General features: G+C 40.2%; 1 protein-coding gene across 6 annotated transcripts in view; it reads left to right on the forward strand.

The window, feature by feature from the left end:
* Positions 1 to 2,105: 2,105 nt before the first annotated feature.
* LOC104603167 (vesicle docking protein) overlaps positions 2,106 to 18,725 on the forward strand; it is a 33,045-nt gene continuing 16,425 nt past the window's right edge. For 2 of the 6 annotated variants that reach the window (XM_010267131.3, XM_088893193.1), the window contains exons 1-2: positions 14,617 to 14,755; positions 16,755 to 18,706. Coding sequence is in view for 3 of the 6 variants with exons in the window: in XM_019198723.2 (XP_019054268.1) it covers positions 14,297 to 14,344; positions 14,612 to 14,755 (192 nt within the window). In the remaining 3 variants the exon portion in view is untranslated. Of the gene's footprint in view, positions 2,715 to 13,950; positions 14,051 to 14,279; positions 14,345 to 14,611; positions 14,756 to 16,661; positions 18,707 to 18,725 lie in introns of those variants that run through there. The other 4 variants (XM_019198723.2, XM_010267128.3, XM_010267130.3 and 1 more) reach the window with 4 other exon arrangements.

An 18,725-nucleotide genomic window follows, 5' to 3' on the forward strand; every position in this document is an offset into this window, starting at 1 on the left:
GCTTTGCAATAAGCTTAAGTATTATTCTCTTGAATTACTTTTGATGTTGTGTTGTGATTGCCTTTTGGTGCCTTCTTCTATAACAAATGTACCTTGATTCCACTAGGTTTCTGATACGTAGGAGGGTTTTTTTCCCCAAAATGTGTAGTTTTCATATCATCATTTGTTTTTATTGTTTTCTTTTACGGCTTATGTACCCTGATTCCGAAGGTTCTTGATACTTATGAGAGGTCATTTCACCAAGAATAAAATGGCCTGAACATAATGAACCGATGCTGCATGGAAACTCCTCTTCTTCTTTGCCTTTTTTCATCATAATTCTCTCTCCATCTCTTGGCCATCTTCCAAACCTACCGTTCATAAAAATCTCTGTGCTCTTTTTGATTTTTGTTGTTTCGTTGTTTCCTATCTCACAACAAAGAGGGGTAGCTGTTAGCACCCAGTTTTTGCTTGGTTTGCTGCCTGAACCCTAATTTGTCCCAAATTCCCTTCTGATGCTCACAACATGCTTCTGGCATATTTTGCAACAAATAAATAGTAAAGGAGGAACATTTTTCAGATTAGCCTATATGAAGCTAAACTTTTGTCCCACCATCTTCGATGCCGTTGGCAAGATGGCTATAGCTTATGTAGATTTGTTGGTCGTGCAATCCCATCCATTTCTCAAGTCTCAACTTAAGATTAACAAGTCCATCCTATCTATCATGATCATGGGTCCAATTAGAGTTAGAACAAGAACAAGTTTGTGCGCGGTTCTAGAGTGGAGTCCGTATGAAAATTCCATCAGAACTGTGCACGGTTATAGATGAACAAATGTTGGGGGAGATAGATGCTAGGGGTAAAGTTTACCACCTTTTTTTGTTGTTTTTTCAACCTGCACGTGAACAATCGAGTCTCCTCTCTTCCGTTGTTTCTTCAATCGAGTTTGAAGAGAAAGGGATGGAATAGGCTATGCTTACTACCTTCATTTCGTCAATAAACGATCAGAGTTGAGTGAAGCATGCTCGAAATTAAAAGCGGGAGTTAACACTGAGTAAAATGGTCAGAGTTGAGTGAAGTATCTTATCCTCTCTCGTTCCTTTAACCCAAATTGAAGAGAAAGGGGATTAGGGAAATAGGAAGGAAAAAGGGTAAAACAGTCCAAATCTTTTCATAAAGGTTAGTTTTGGTATTACAAAAATGTTTTAACCACACCTGATATCACGTAATGGTTTTGATTGACGATGAGTTAACGTTGGATACTGGATTGTCGCACATTGAAAGTTCGGGTACTAGATTATCACATTTTAAAGTCGGGTAGTAAGGGCCTGTTCGATTGCTCTGAAGTCTGACATTTGAAAGTGCAATAATTACATCAAGAGGTATATTGGTATTAGTGAACTTTTTTTTCCTTTGAACTCTGAATGTAGAGAATGTTGTTATTAATTTTGAATTCTAAATAAGAATTATCAAATATACATTTTGACTCCATATATGAGGGTTTTATTTGTCTTTTTGTGGGTGTTATTGGAAAACAAAGTTGTATAATTGCACTTTAAGAAATACTAGTAAACATGTGCGTGCTTTTGCACATGACAGTATCTCTAAGACAAAACTATTTATAATTCATGGGCAGTTTTTGAACAATTATAAGTGGGTGGTTTCTGAACTGTTACAAGCATGGTTTTCAAAACCAGACCGGACTAGACTGTTTGATCGGAAAATTCGGGAACCGGTTAGGTGACTGGTTCCGTTTTTCTCCAAAATCGGATATTTGCAAAAAAACGTTGATTTGGTCAACAAACCGCTGACCCGGGTGGTTGAACCATTCGAACCGTTCAAAAGTTTTGACCATTTTTTATTATTTTTTATTTTTTTGTCAAAACGGGATGATCATTCGAACCGTTTGACCCAGGAATCAAACCCCTGACCAGTTCATTCTTTGAGTCAATTTTAAAAACCTTGGCTATAAGTGGATAATTTTTAGAATGAGAGTAAAGGACATATATACTCTTTTTATGCCTGTTGTATTATGCTTAGATAATGGGTAGAAAATGTCCAATGAAAATTGTAAATAGAAAGGATTTATAGATAATATAAAAAGATCGATAAGAGGAACTAAACACCAATTTCCTCAAGTAAGAGAAAACAAACATGCCCTAGATTGGCATTCTGCCTAAACATCAGGTATCCGTCGGGAATTTTCCCTTTCTAAAAGTATAGGCTTATTTTTCATTCGAATGGGGGAACACGGTGGATCTCCTCTTTCGTTCGAAGAGAGGCGGAGCGGCAGCGACCAGAACCATTTTCCCTCTGGTTCCTCTCTGTTCTTCCATTCTCTCCACTTTTCCCTCTCTTCTCCCTTCCTCATTCTCTTCTTCTTCTTCCGTCGAACCTTTCGAATTGCCATTTCTACTGGTCATCGCCCTTGATCTAGAGAACCAGCGACAGAGACTCAATAGCGCAAAACCTTCACTAGCAGCAGCAGCTCAACCGTACCACCTCTTGTATTTCAAGCAGCATACCTCCGAGGCATCGCCATTTTCCCCAATCCCCTGGTTAGAGTCCAAATGAAGTGAATGATCTGAGACTGAAACATACTGTGATCTCCTCTGTGTTCATCGTTCATGAAGTGAAACCCAACATAACAGCCTTCATTTGAGCTTAACCTACCTTTCTGCTCCATTAATCTCTCGATCAGCAACCGTTCAATTTCAGGCCAACATACGGCTCTGGTAAGGTTTCTTCTCATCAGTACTTCCCCCTGTTAATTTTCGGGTCTCTTTCTTTTCTTTTTTATCTGACTGCCGGTTATTGGGGATGGCGGTGAAGTTCCACTGAGCCCTTCTCTGTGAGTTTTAGCCGGTGCCATAGTGGACAATGCAACCTCTGTAACCTGGTTTTAGGGATGGTAACGTGATTACTGCCTAAGGGTTTCCAATGGATTTAATTTAGTTATTACTTTTTTAATTTTGTTGTGTTGCTGATAATGATTCTATCTTTTTATTTTTGCTATTTTCATGTTGATTATTGCTATTGCTGTGATTTGAGATCGATCTAAAGGTGAAGTCCGCCATGCTCTGTTTATGGGTGATTGGTTTAGTGTTTTGTTTTAGTAAAAGTTTGTTTGATTCAAACTCTCGGGTCAGGGATAGATATTTTGATTTGTTATCTAACAAAATCGGGTTTGGGGAAGATAACTCCCCGGTCAATGAGAATTAGCTCAAGAATTAAAATAAAAAAATAAAAGAGGAGAAGAAAATCAATAGACTTGTTCGGGCAGCATAGAATCAAGAATGTTCGGTATTGCCTCGAGGGGTGTGGTACAAAGGCGACTCATAGAATCAAGAATGCAATATGTTTTACATCACATTAGCTATTTGAAGCAATGCAATTAAGGAAAAAAAGAGATTGTGGGTTTTACTTGCTTGAAAATGCTTTATATGTTTACTTTTATTTTTAAATTTTCACTTGAATACGCTTTACATGTTATATTTAGGTATTTTAATTTTAGATAATAGGTTTTTTAAAACATTTATTTTAAAATTTAAGTTTATATTTTTTATTAACATTATGTTTAATACTTTTTGAGTTTTTTTTTTGCATTTTTAAAAATTTGTGGCCTTTTTTTTGAATTTTCTGACTTTTTATTTGATTTTTTAGCTTTTTTTTATTGTAATTTTACGCCTTGCCTAGAAAGGCGCATGCCTTGCCTTGCGCCTCAGGCACAAATTGGACCTTGCGCTTTTTTTTTGCGCCTTGCGCTTTTAAAACACTGGCATCGACCCTTCCTCACTGAAAATTGTCATGGACAAAGAAGTAGGCCAGAAGGGAGAAGGGCCTTTGCTATAATTGTGACGAGAAATTTGTTTCAAGCATGGCCCGACATGTGTACCTCCTGCAAGTAGAAGAGGAGGAGGAACCTGAGTCTCCTACAGAAGACCCCAGGGTCCAATAAATGGAAGTTGTATCGAAAGTTGAATACTATGTTATTTCCCTTCAGGCTCTAGCGGGATACCAAACCCCAAGAACCATGCGGGTCCATGGGCAGATCTTGGGGAGGAGAGTGGCTGTTTTGATGGATAGTGGGAGTTCTTTGAACTTCATAACTATGGGACTAGCTCGACAACTTGGGCTAATGATTGAGACCGTTGCACCATTTGCAGTCAATGTAGCCAACGACCACCATAGCACATGCGAAAGGAGGTGTAAGTCAGTTGAGCTCAAGATTCAGGGGTATACCTTCAGGGTGGACTTACATCCATTAGAGTTCACGAGAGTAAATGTGGTTTTGGGGATACAGTGGTTACAACTATTGGGCCCTGTGGTATGTAATTGGGCCGAATTGATGATGCAATTCACACATGAAGGCAGTCCCTGTCCCAAAGGGAGCTAAAAATCAACCCATAACCGCAGATAACCTAGAAGTTATCCTCAAAAACTGGTGACACAATTCTACCCCTTTACTTAGCATGGGCTCGATGCCTATTGGGCCCACCGTTGCCCCTTCCCCTGAAGATATAGGCCTTTTTCCAGATCAAGCTCAACAACTCCAGTTGTTACTCCAAGCTTACTTTGACATCTTTCAAGAGCCCACTACCCTACCCGCCCCTTAAGCCCATGTTCACAAGATACCAATACAACCCAGAGCCCCGCTCACCAATGTCAGACCCTACCGGTATCACCATTCTAGAGGGTAGAAGTGGAACAAATGGTGAATGAATTGCCAGACAAAGGATTTATCCAGCCCAGTAGTAGCCCATTTTCGTCACCCATTATTTTGGTGAAGAAGAAAGACGGTAATTGTAGATTCCGTGTAGATTATAGAGCATTAAACAACATCACGATGAAAGACTGGTATCCAATACCCTTGATTGAAGAACTATTTGATGAGTTGGGTAAAGCTAAGTATTTTTTCGAAGTTGGATTTGCGGTCAGGCTACCATCAGATTCAACTTTCGAGTCCATCTAGAGGACATACACAAAACTGCATTCCAAACCTCAGATGGGCATTTTGAGTTCCTAGTAATGCCTTTTGGTTTGACTAATGCACCTTCCACATTCCAAAGGCTCATGAATGAGATCTTTAAGCCCTACCTGTGCCAATTTGTGCTTGTTTTCTTTGATGATATACTTGTTTATAGCCCGAGCTGGGCCACTCACCTGGAACACTTGCAGTGTACATTGGGCTTACTACGCTTCCATCAACTGTTTGCTAAACCATTAAGATGTTCCTTTGGACAAACCCAAATTAGCTACCTGGGGCACATAATCTCCGATGGGTAGGTGCACACTGGTCCAGAAAAGATAGCTTGCATTCTTACGTGGGCTAGGCCCACCTCCCCATGGGCCCTCATAGGGTTCCTAGGTCTCACCGACTATTATTGCCGGTTCATCTAAGGGTATGGGATCCTTGCAGCACCCCTCACTCGATTGTTGAAGAAGCACTCCTTCGAGTGGGATCATAAGGCTGAAGAGGTTTTTCAGTTACTCAAGAAAGCGGTGATGACACCACCCACATTGGCACTTCTAGATTTCAACCTAGAATTCGTGGTGGAGGCTGATGCATTGGGTAAGGGAATAGGCACACTCCTAATGCAACAAGGTCGGCCCCTAGCCTTCTTCAGTAAGGCCCTTTCTCCTCAAGCTCAAACCAAATCAACTTACGAGAAGGAGCTCATGGTGATCACTCTAGCTGTTCAGAAATGGAGAGCATATCTCTTGGGCCGAAGGTTCATTGTTAGGAGGGACCACCACAACATCAAACATCTGTTGGAGCAGCGAGTCTTGGGCCCTGACCAACAAAAGTGGGCCTATAAGTTGTTGGGGTTCGATTTCATCATTGAATATAAATTTGGGCCTTCAAATGCTGTGGCTGATGCCCTCTCCTGGGCAGATGACTTTAACGTGATAGGCGTGTTGCGACCCACTTACCCCCTACTAGACCAGTTAAGACAAGAGGCCCATGCCGACCCTCACCTGGCATAGATATAGGCCCTAACCCTCGACAGTTCCACACTTACTTTAGGGTATGCTATGAAAAATGGTATTCTCTTCTACAAAGGCCAAATGGTAGCATCTGATAGGTCCAAACATCATCAAGAATTGCTACGGATATTTCATGACTCGACCCAAGGGGGCCATTTAGGGGCTCTTCGCACCTATAAGCGTTTGGCAGCCCATTATCATTGGAAGGGCATGAAACGCTGGTACAGGAGTATGTCGCAAGATGTGCGACTTGCCAACAACAAGAATATAGCATGCAGACACTAGTCGGGTTGTTGTAGCCTCTGCCCATATTGAAGAAAGTTTGGGAAGAAGTTACCATGGGTTTCATAACCAGGCTTCCCACGTCTCAAGGGAAGTTGGTAGTGTTGGTGGTGGTAGACTGGTTAAGTATGCATTTATTGTACTCTCCTGACCCTACTCGACAGCCATAGTGGCCCGTGCCTACATACAGGAAGTGGCGAAACTCCACGGAACCCCCCACTCCATTTTGACCGATTGAGACCCACTCTTCATGAGTACCTTTTGGCAGGCCTACTTCACAGCTCAAGGGGTTCAATTGTTACACTCAACCAGTTATCACCCCCAGACGGATGGTCAGTCAAAAGTGGTCAACTATTGCTTGGAAACATATCTAAGGTGTTTTGTGGGAGATAAACCCAATAAGTGGGCCCAATGGTTACCATGGGCCGAGTATTGGTATAATACCACGTTCCAAATCGCAGCTAGAACTGCCCCTTTTAAGGTGCTCTACAGGTGTGACCCCCCATCCATCTTACCTTACAAACTAGATGCGTTTCCAGTAGCAGAAGTTGTAGTTCACTTGACGACAAGGGATAGCATACTCAAAACCCTCAAGTTCCATCTACAACAGGCTCAACAACGCATGAAGCTAGCTTATGATAAGAAGCATCAGGAGTTGGAATTATCTATTGGGGATTGGGTTTATTTGAGGATCCAACCATTCAAACAGGCATATTTGGCTCGAAGGACGTCCCAGAAGTTATCTCCACATTACTTCGGCCCATTTCAGATGGTTGAACAAATTGGGGCTGTCGCCTACCATTTAAACCTTCCTACAGAATGCAAGTTGCATCCCATCTTCCATGTTAGCCTTTTGAAGCCCTGTCTGCCTTCCATTGATGTTGCCAGCCCTATTCTCCCTCAGTTCATCGAGGCATGAGAGGTGGTGTTTGAACCTCAGTGGATTAAGGATCTCCAGGGGATAACAAGTGGCGGTAAGTCCCATAAAGAAGCTCTAGTAATATGGCATGGCTTGCCTCAAGAGGATGCCACTTGGGAAGACTATGACCGACTCCAAAGGCAGTTTCCCACCATTGATCTTGAGGACAAGGTCATTCTTGATAGGGGAGGGAATGTTAGGTCCGTGTCACATACCCACTAATGGGCCATTAGTGGGCCCACTTATTGAATGTGGTTTAAATTAGAAGAATTTAAGTAGTGGGCGTTTTTTCTGTTAGTTGTTGGGCTATGCAAGTAGTGGAGAGCCATGTGGCCCAGCTGTGAAATTTGTTAGTAACTTGTTCCTTATTTTTGGGGTCAGTAAGTAGTGGGAGAGTGTCATGGTTAGTCATGTAAGGTAATGGGTTATGGGTAGTTGTATGAGTCTGTTAGAGGAGTCTGTATTAATACTTCCTTTGCTCTTTGAAAGCTTATCAATTGAAGAATTTTTACCTAGAACCGTTTGGTTTTTATTGGAGGTCTCTTGTCTCCCTCGAAGCAGACGAAACTCACGTTATGTTCCTAACTGGGTTCGTAACAATTGGTATCAGAGCCAAGCATGGATCCCGGTTTTGAGCATAAGCTTTCTCAACTACATTCAAAGGTTCAATTGTTGGTTGCTGGCCAAGGGAAAATGATGGAATGTTTCAGACAGATGTCTGATTCCCTCATGGCTCGTTTTGATTAGTTGGAAGCTGTCTTCGGCAAAGAAGAAGAAACCATTGTGGAGGTCACTTCTTTCTCCTCTGATTTTCGGAAAAGTACTCCAGGCTCCAAGTCTACTCGTCATCCTTGTGACTCCTTAGTCATTCGTTCATCAACCCTGATTCAGAAGTTTCATAGTGTTCCATCTCGATCTTTACCATCTGCATCGCTTCGTTGGCATCAGAAACCTAACTCTAACACTACTTTGTCGTTTCAAATGGTACCTATTGATCCTCATTCTTTCACCTTTTCCACCATGAATCACATGTTCGGAGGCCTGTCAGTAAGATTAGACCACTTAAAGGAGAAGTGCGAAGTCACACATCATTGCTGCAGTAGTGAACAGTTTGTTTCTGCCATGGCAACTAAAGGAGATGCTACTACAGTGATTACCAACAATCAGTGGAGCTCAAGACCAGAATGTTCACCTCCCCTCTCTCTCTTCTTATCTGAAGAAATCTTCCAGGGGAGCAGTAATTCCATAAGCAGTAAGCTCTGTGAGTTGGAGAATACTGCTTGGGTTTCAGCTCAGTCCTATAAAGGAACCAACCCTTACAAAGCCACAATCAGGTTCGACATCACCTCTCATTACCACATGAACCGGCATTGATCTACAACAAGAGCTTATCAAATTTTTGAATGCCAACATCATCGCCAGAGACGAAAATGAACATAGAGTTGGCGTGATCATCTCCAAAACTTTTGAAACAGGGAAGGGAATGAAGTTTGTAGAAGCTGCAAGGGACAGGAACTTAGTTCTGCACTATCAAGCTAAGATGATGGAAGAAGGGAGCATTCCCTGGGACCCACCTTGGACAATGGGAAACGGTTCAATCTCCATTTATTTGTACACCGGTTTCCTCCATGACACCATTGACGTTGTGTTTGATGGCATCACAGAGAGTGAGAAACAGGTATTCACTTTTGATGATTTCCATTTGTCTTGATAGTTAAATATGATCCCAACCACGTTAACCACAGCGATGATGCTAGAAAGAGTAAAGCTGCAATCACCACCTATTCTAATTCTGCCCTTGAAGTTCCTACAACCAATTCTAGGCCTGCTGGTTCTGGCAACCTAGATGAAAAAGACGTGGTCCATGCCATTGTCAAGGCTGGTCAAGCAGTACAGTGTGGTCTTTCAGTTGCATCATCTCCTATTTGTCCACTTCTGGCAATGAGTTTTTCCATGGATGTTAATATTTATGAACTCTCAATGCACCAGGTGGCTCACGAAAGAGTATGTTGGAAAAAAAGCAATTACAAGGAAGTTGATTGGAGAAGGAATCCAAGAAAATCCTGTCGCTCATGTCCCTCCTTGGACTCTCGTTGGTGATACTTCACGAGAGGTGAAGTTTCCGTGCACACTGGAGCAGCTACGAGTGCCACCCCGACATAGTCCAAAGACATCTGTGTTGCTCTGCATAGTTCCACTTGGACAAACCAGCTTAAGTTTGTTCCATTACAGAGGGCAACAACGTTGCCTAGCAAATGCTGCTCGAGGTCAATTGAGAACACTGAAACAGAAGCAAAGACATCCAAATCTCCACTTCATAATATTTCTACATACGATGGCGGGGGAACTTGCACTGACGTTCTTAACAGTGATTATGCTATTGCTCTTCTTCCATTATTTGCTGAGATAACAATAGAATCAAGCTCTTGGTTTCTTGTTCTCGAAAGGCATCTACAATCCCTATATGGAGCTTTCTGGAACGTTTTGGAGTTTTTGCCTACACTCCATAATGGGAAGTTTGAACAGCTTCACTGTACCAAAGCCTATGAGATGATCCGGAACTGCCTAGCTCTTATACTGGGAAACCAAGTAGAGGACTCTAGCACGGCTGCTGGGATACATAAGAGATCTACAAGCATGGATCGAGGACCCCAGTTGAAGTTATTTACAAAAACAGCTGATTGGATTCAACCACAACTGTGGGAAGAACATGGAGGAGTTACATGCATTATGAGGCTGCGTTTGTTTCGTTGAAGCTTGGAAATTACTAGAATTAAGTAGTGTGTTTTTTTCTGTTACTTGTTGGGCTATGCAAATAGTGGAGAGCCACGTGGCCCAGCTGTGAAATTTGTTAGTAACTTGTTCCTTATTTTTGGGGTCAGTTAGTAGTGGGAGAGTGTCATGGTTAGTCACGTAAGGTAATGGGTTATGGGTAGTTGTACGAGTCTGTATTTATACTTCTTTTGCTCTTTGAAAGCTTATCAATTGAAGAACTTTTACCTAGAACCGTTTGGATTTTATTTGACGTCTCTTGTCTCCCTTGAAGCAGACGAAACTCACATTACGTCCCTAACCGGGTTCGTAACAGTCCGACATAGAAGGAAGCCCAGACAACACGGCCTAGGCCCATCATGCTCAAGCCCCAACTCAGAGCATTCCGTGGATCATGTGCACGACACCACCTTTGAGGTTTGTCTACACATGTCGTCCACGTCATGAGGGCTGATCAGAGTTTGTTAGAGGTTGTTGTCCTCTTGCCATGCATTATAAATATCTGTAATAAGCTGCATAAGGGAACATATGGAAAAACCCTATTAACATCTTCTCTACCTCTTTTCTCTTCCTTTTCTCCTCTCTATTTTTCTCTCTCTTCCCTTCCCTCTCATCCATTTCAGGAGGGTGAGATCCTTCGAACCAGCTCCATCATCATTGGGTTCCGAAGGTGATAGATCCATTAGGATCCCATCCAACCTTGGCCTAGCCCTTCATGGTACCCCACTATGGCATCCTTGATAGAATTTTCATCATCCAACATTTGGCCATTCACTTACAGTTTGAGAATAGAGTTCTCCCTTCTCCTGGCATTAGCAACCTTACAAAATTTTTTTTTGACGATTAATAAAGTATTTTATTAAGATTAATAAAGGTGAACTGACAAGTGAAAACTTAAAGAGTTCTTTCTCTTTGATGCCATTTGATCTCCTCTTGATAGGCCAACTTATAAGAAGTTGCTTAGCTCCCAATCTATCCATTTAAGAAAATAATATTTTTCAACCATGTGTGGGCCTATTTTCTTTGAAATCACAATGAAAGAAAAAGCTCATGTCAGAGTACTTCATGAATTTTGTTTTATTTTTTAAAATTCCAATTTCCTACCATGACTCTTCTTTAATTCATATACTGATCTTAACAGATCAAGCTCATGAAGCTTCATCACGGGTTTACCACCATCCCAAACCCCTAGTCTTCTCTTTTCTATTTCCTTTCCTCTCTCATTCATTGTCATTCAGTCACAAAGATGGTCAATCTCAGCCCAAAGCATCTACCTCGACTAAAGAATGTCCTAGTCTGTGTAGATCTTGCCTTCATTCAACTCTGGCAAGCCTTCATCTAATTCCTTGACAATCCAACTCAAAGGCATGGGTCCAACAACCACTAGTGTGTAGGGGTGAGCAAATGGGTAGGTTCTACTCGGAACCGGATGGAACCGACCCTACCCAATCTGTTACAGGGTAGGTTCTGGTTCCAAATTCTTGGAACCAACCTCCACCCAGGCTGGTTCCAGGGTCTAGGGGTTTACCCTACCCAATGAACCAGCCTTGTTGGAGAACCAAACTTGCCTTGAAATAAAGCCCAGAATATTTTTTGGGATGAGAAGATTTGAACCCAAGCATTCATGGTTACAAAGGAAATATTTTTTGAATGTGTACAATAAGTAATTTATTTATTTTGATAATTGTAAATGATTTTATTAAACAAGAGAAATAAGATTTTACAAGACCCCTTGGAGAGGCACAAGATGCAGCCTCCCCTAAGCATTACAAGAGATCAGAAATAAAATTACAATGCTGCCCAGAATAAATGGTCCCTAGTAGACCCCTGTTTAGCAAGATGATCAGCCAAGGCATTTGCCTCCCTACCCACCCACTGATATCTACATGTTATGTGCCTTGTTAAACATTTAACTTTTTTGATGAGATCCCTATAACTCCAAACAACTGAGTTTGGATTTGACAGCCAACCCACAATCACTTTAGAGTCCCCTTCAATCAATAGGTTCTCCAATCCTAGTTGATTAGCAATCTGAATTCCTTGTACTTATCTCAGCTCTTGTAGAGTCCCCTATCCCTATTGGGCTTGAGAATAAGGATATGATGTTGCCATTCTCATTCCTCAATACTCCTCCAATGCTAGGCGGTCTTGGATTACCTTGGTTGCTTCCGTCAAAATTTAGTTCAAAAAATCCTTCTGGGCGAGTTACCCAAATTATAGTGGCTCTGGTTTTTCTAATCGAAGAGTGTGCAACTGTGGCCCAGTTCCTTCAGATGTCATCAAATGAAAAAGAGAAAGAGGCCAAGGATTTCAGCCAATGGATAGCCCTGGTTAAGATACATTCCTTCACTTCTACAAATGACCTCTCTTTATCTTGGAAAATTCTAGTGTTTCTTTGTTTCCAAATTGTCCATTGGGTGGTTGCTCTGAAACACCCAATGGGTGTTTAACAAAGGAAAAAGCCTTTGTTAGGCAAGCAAAGGTAGTTGGTGAGAATAATGATTTTACCTCTGCTGGTTGATTCCACCTACATCCAAACAAAACAAACATCCGGTCCCAAAGAGCTACAACAAAGGAACAAGAAGCTAGTAAGTGGTAACAGTCCTCACTATGAGAATTGCACAATACACACCGATTTGGGGATAAGCAAATAAAAGGCTTTTTCCTTTGTAAGTTCTCCAAAGTATTAATCTTACCAATGTACACTTTCCAGCAAAAAACAACAATTTTGGGGGGTACAAGTTTTGCCCAAACTTCTTTCACTGGAAAAGGCTCAAAAGGAGTATTCAAACACATGGATTTGAAGAAGGATGCACAAGTGAAAGAATCTTTTGGGATAGGAGTCCACACCCTTTTATCAGGTGAAGAGGGGTCCAAGCAAACACTCTCTAGAATGGATAGAAGTTCAGTAACACAAGCAAGCTCCTCCTCCCTTAAGCCTCTACGAAAAGAAAAGTCCCAATTCCAGGATAAAGGTAAAACTAGAGGGGGAAACGATAGAGATAACCTTCTTTTTATGAAGGGAAAGGGCATACAAAGAAGGAAATAGGTCTGTTAGAGGTTGATTACCCATCCAAGTTTCTTCCCAAAAAAGAACCAAATTTTTGGAGCAAGTATCATACCTTACAAATTGAAGGAAGTTGGGGAGGACGCCATGTATTGCCTTCCATGGAATTGTTTGGGTAGCCCGATGAGATACCTCTGCATCCCAACCAGAGATAGAACAACCATGAATGCTAAGCCCCACCCTGTGCCACGAACTTTCTCTTTCCATAGGCCATCTCCATAGCCACTTTCCCAATAATGCTTCATTTTTTGAATGTGTGTACAATTTATTGAATGTGTACAATAAGTAGTGAAGATTTTTTTTTTTATTTATTTTTTGTTTTTTACAATAAGTAGTGAAGATTTGAACCCGAGAATATTTTTTGAATGTGTACAATTTATAGTGTAAAAGGTAATATTTACAAAATTTAAATTTAATATAAGCTTGAAACTATAGATTATATTTATTAAATTCAAGTTTTTAAAGAACATGTTTTTCTTTTGTGAAGGGGGAGAGTAAAGAAAGTACAGGTTCCATGGGTAGACCCTAGAACTGACCCTGGAACCACCAAGGCTAGAATCGGCCCTGGAACCGACCTTCACAGGGTAGGTTCCGGGTTCTGCCATGGAACCGTACCGAACTGGCCCATGCTCACCCCTACTAGTGTCCTCTTGCTCTTTCTAGGAAGAAATATTGGGTGACTGGTCCAATTTACAGGCCGATATCCACTTATAGCTTGTTGAAGCACTTTAGCTCGTGCATAGAGATGGGGACAGATGATGAGATGTGTTAGGGTCTGAGGAATTAAAACGAGAAAAAAAGCATTTCAAACAAGCAGACAGAATTGGTTATCTTTATGCTTGATGGATGGATCATAATAATAATGCTTTAGAATCACTTCTATTATGAACAGAACTATAGACAGTTTTAAGTTGTTGAGCTGCAAGTGTATAATGTGTAGCAGAACATCATGTTGACCGGAGTTCAAAAGCCCCTCATTGAATCAAAATTCTAAGAGCATCTATACATGAAAGAGAGCTTGTGAGGACCAGAGAACCTCATAGGTAGGGGTTTCTGATTTTCTCCTCTTAAATCATTGAGAAAATGTATCAAGAGAAAACTGATGGAAGGCTTTTATATTTGATCTTTTCATGGTTGTTTTGTCAACCATGTGAATATTGGGTCAGGTTCTGGTTCCATGTAATAGATTTATCAAAGATCTTGGTAGATTTACTAACTTTCGTATTCATCAAGTAAAAAAAAGATTTACTAACTTTCGTGGATGATTTGCAGGTTAGCAAGGCTAAAATATGGCTTTAGTTGATGTTATCAGGTCTTGTTTGGATTCCATTCATCAAGTAAGATTTTTTTTTTCCTGAAATCGGAGGGCTTGTGAATTTATTTAAAGGATCAATTCTTTATTATTTGTTGGACATGGTATTGTTTCTTTTGTTTCACTTCTCAAAATAAGTGAATAATTTAAATGCCTTAGATTTAATAGATTTTTTTCAAGTGAATTACTTGGTTACTAGTTACTTTGGTGTTCCATGAATGCTTTACCTTGGCTTTGACTATTTCAGTTGTTATTTTGTGTCTAAGGTATCTTTCCTTTTGATCTTGATTAGATATCAGAGCACATTGAAGATGCCATTCTATATCTTGATGCCGGTTGTGTGGAGGCCTTCCAATTTCTTGGGGCATTCCCACTGTTACTGGAACTAGGCGTCCGTGCTATTTGCAGCTTGGAGGGAATGTCTTCCCTTGACATTGTAAGTACAAGTCCATGCGATGGTTTTTTCAGGTTTTATTTAATGATTTCTCCTATCTGTCGCTTGTTATTGAGTTCAAATTTGAAATCTTGGGTCAATTTGAAATAAAATGTTAGTTATAATTTATAAACTAAACTCGACTTAGCCTTAATCGTAACTACTTTGGGTTGAGTGCATAAATCCTCTCTTGCCTTTCTGCTCTATCAAGAACCATGCTTTTTGTTAATTGTTGACTCCTTATAACTTCTTACCACATCAGCCCACATTTTCTTTAGTCAGCCCTTAATATTTTGGAGCTTTATACTTGCACCAAGTTACTCCTCACTGGTGTTTGACTTAAAGGTTTAAAATGTTGATGTCCGTGGAAATGTTGGTCGTCCAAATATAAGAAACATGGCGGAAATGTCGGAAATATCGTATGGAAATATTGTAAAAATTATATGGTGCTGGTGGGGTGGTTGCAGAACCCTGAGGAAACTATATGGTGCTACAGAAATGAAGTCAAAAATTTAAGTGGCTGACAAGGAATATGCCTGCTAGTACACAATAGGTGGGGAGATCAGCAAATGCTTTGGCTGATGGCTTAGCTAAGCAAGGGGCAAATAGGGAAGTCTTGTTTTGGGCTCAGCTGTAATGTTTGTCTTTTCCTTTTAAGTTTCTTTGTAATCAGTTGAGAGAGGCTGCAGCTCGCTCCTCTCCACGGGCTGTTGTACGAGATCTCTATTATCTATTGAAGTAATAAAACTATATTTATTCATAAAAAAAATATTGTAAAAATTATAGACATGGTGAAAACATTGTGAATATGCAAAATACAGAATGATATTTTATGAAATGATAAAAGAAGCATAGCCACACCCTTTTACATTATTATCTTGTTCCAAATCACTAAACAAAGCTAAGAAACTAAGGTTATAGGCAAAAAAAACATGTAGAAGTTGCCCTGTAAACCTTAAGATTTAGAGCTTCATGATAGAATGAGTTAAAGCAAAACTTAAACTCACAGAAAATGTAAATGGTTGTAATAGATCAACCAAATAATCTATTACATAAAGAAAAACTAATATTTAACTTCATGCTCGAAATGAATATTATCTAGCTCAAAATGGTAATCATGTAAGTTAGGTGTAACATTGTTAGTCCACATATCTACAATATTATCACCAAGTTATGTTATAAACTATCTCTTACACTCCATATAGTGCTGGTAGTGTTCACTGAGGAATATGTCGATTTTGGTAAAATTTCATGTTGCTAATGGAAATGGAAATATGTCATGGAAATATTAGGGAAATTGGTGACATTTTAAACCATTAATTGACTTCCCTCCTTTTTTGTCATCTACATGGTTTAAAATGTCCATAAATTTCCTAATATTTCCACAACATATTTCCATATCTATGGTGATTGACATGAAATTTTACTGGAATTGACAGCACCAACACTATGTGGACTACAAGAAATAATATTATAACATAAGTTGGTAATATTGTAAATAATGTGGAGTAGCAATGTTATTGCCTTCCTAATGGACTTGATTGTCACTTTGAGCTAGCTTGATATTCTTTTCATGAAGTTAAATATTAATTTTTGTTTGTGTAATAAATTATTTGGTTGATCTATTTGCTTGAACTCATTCATTCCATCATGTTGTTTTGACTCTTGAGGTTTATAAGACAACTTAACAATGTATTATTTTGTCTACAACCATAGTTTCTTAGCTTTGTTTAATATTTGGAACAAGATAATAATTTAAAAAGACATGCCTATGCTTCTTTACCATTTCATAAGACATCATTCTATATTTTTGCATATTTTACAATTCTTCCTCCATGTCTATAATTTTTACAATATTTCCGACATTTCTGACATGTTTCCTCTATTTGTATGACCAACATTTCCACAGACACCTACATTTTAAACCTTGGTCATCTATTGGACCTACTCCTCTATCCTCTTGAATGAACTCAGCTATTACATTACTCAATCATGGCAACAGGAAGAGATGGATTGCTTCGTATAAATGGCATGGTGGAAGAAAGAGCTGAAGCTGGAGAAGAAGAGATTTCTACTGGAGGAATCAAGAAGTAGAGGAGCTACAGTCCTGAAAATCAGAGAGGACAGCAGGGCAACAGTTTTATTGGGATTGGAAGCAGCAGGTTAGCTCAAGGGATTCATGGATGGAGCAATGCTTACAGTGAAAACTCAGGGATGGAGGAACAAATTGTGAGAGAAGGAAAGAAGTTTGAAGCTGAAAAGAAGTAACAAAAATGGCTGGTTCATCACACTTACAGAAAGCTTTGGAGGAGGAAGGAAACAGTTGAATGCATTCCAGAAGGTAAGGAGAAACATGGTTGGATGCTGATGCCTAAAATGTTAGAATATTTTCTGGTAAGACAAATGGAACCAAAGATACCAGAATGCCCTGAGAGCAATTCCAAGGAAGAACAAATAAAAGCATGAGAGGAAAAGTTTAGTGAGGGGAAAGAAGATGTTCTGATTGTCTCCACTTTAGCGGCACCTAAAATGATCTCGAGAGGCAAGACAACCAATTGTGGAAAGAAGAAGATAGTCTCAATAAAGCAGAGAATAACTGATTGGAATGAAGTCCTGGAGATAATTATGGAGAAGCTTCATTTAAAGGAAAGACTGAAGCTTTTCCCCTTTGATGAAAGAAAGGCAGTTCTGGATTTGGTGGAAATCCAAGCTGAAATTGTGAACTTTGAATCAAAACTAGGCCTGATTGCTCTAGAGAACTGGACACCTTCATGTAATGAAAAGGAGTTTCCAGAAAGAGCGATAACTGTCAAGATCTTGGGGCTGCCATTCAACCTGTGGCAGGAAAACATCTTCAAAAAAATTGCAGGGATTTGGGGAGGAGTACTGGAGGCCTATTACTTGCAGGACCTTCATGTAACAATGATGAAGATTTTTGGAACCCACTAGAGCGTATACCATGCTCAATTGACTTCACAGGTGAGAGGTGGAGAAGAGTTTGGTTGGCTTCGATAGCCGAAGCCAATGGTGACCTGGCTAGTAGAGTACCACTTGGAAATCTTTGGCTGGAGCAAGGAATGCTTGGGATGGAGGAGAATATTTTGGAAAATGAAAAGGCGGAACCAAATGGATCAGTGGACTGATTTTCATATAAGGCAAGTTTTTTGAATAATTTTGAATCTCATCCAATGGTGCCTAAGGGCTCTTACGTGGAGATCTAAAAATCTATTCCCTCTTTGAGTGGTCAAAATTCAATTGAAAAAAGGAAGTTGAAAGGCTTGGTTGAAAATTCTACTGAACTAGACTGGGTTAACTTTGGAGCCAGTTTGGTTTCAAAAGAGTTATGTGACTCTTTAAAAATGATGCGGACCTTTTATAACGAATCATTGGGGGATGATAATCCCCATCTATCATCATCCCCTTCGACTCTCTCTAGTCCAAGAAGGTTCTTGGTGAAGAAAAGACCCAAAGGAAAGAAGGAAAAAATCCGGACGTTCTACAACCATTGTTGATAGTTAAGAAGGGTTTGAAAGGGAAAACTAAGGACTTGGTATGGGTATGGTGCCAAGTGGATAACTCTACTACCCTAGAGAAGCCCAATTCGTGCCACAACAGAGAACATCCAAACGAAGCAGAGTCAGAGGAAGAAATGGAGTGGGAGGACCTCAGAGTTTTGGAAGACGAAGATGTGGAACAACCTTCGAGCATTGGTAGCATCTTTACTACAAAAGGATGCAAACATTTGGAATTTGAACAGATGGGTACTGGGCTTCTATTTGAAGAAACTATGGCTACGGAAATTCTTGAGTTGAAGGAAGGGGAGGTGGACGAATGTACCATGAATTTTGGTGAGAACTCAGACGAACTAAATGGAGAAGGGACCATAGAAACAAATCAAGCAGAAGCACATGGCGCACCAGAGTGTCTCTGGGAAAGATTTGTCGCCTAGATATAGTGAGTTTCTTCTCTTACA

Source organism: Nelumbo nucifera, chromosome 8 (genome assembly GCF_055504915.1).
Source record: "Nelumbo nucifera cultivar China Antique chromosome 8, China Antique-T2T, whole genome shotgun sequence".
Taxonomy (NCBI): domain Eukaryota; kingdom Viridiplantae; phylum Streptophyta; class Magnoliopsida; order Proteales; family Nelumbonaceae; genus Nelumbo; species Nelumbo nucifera.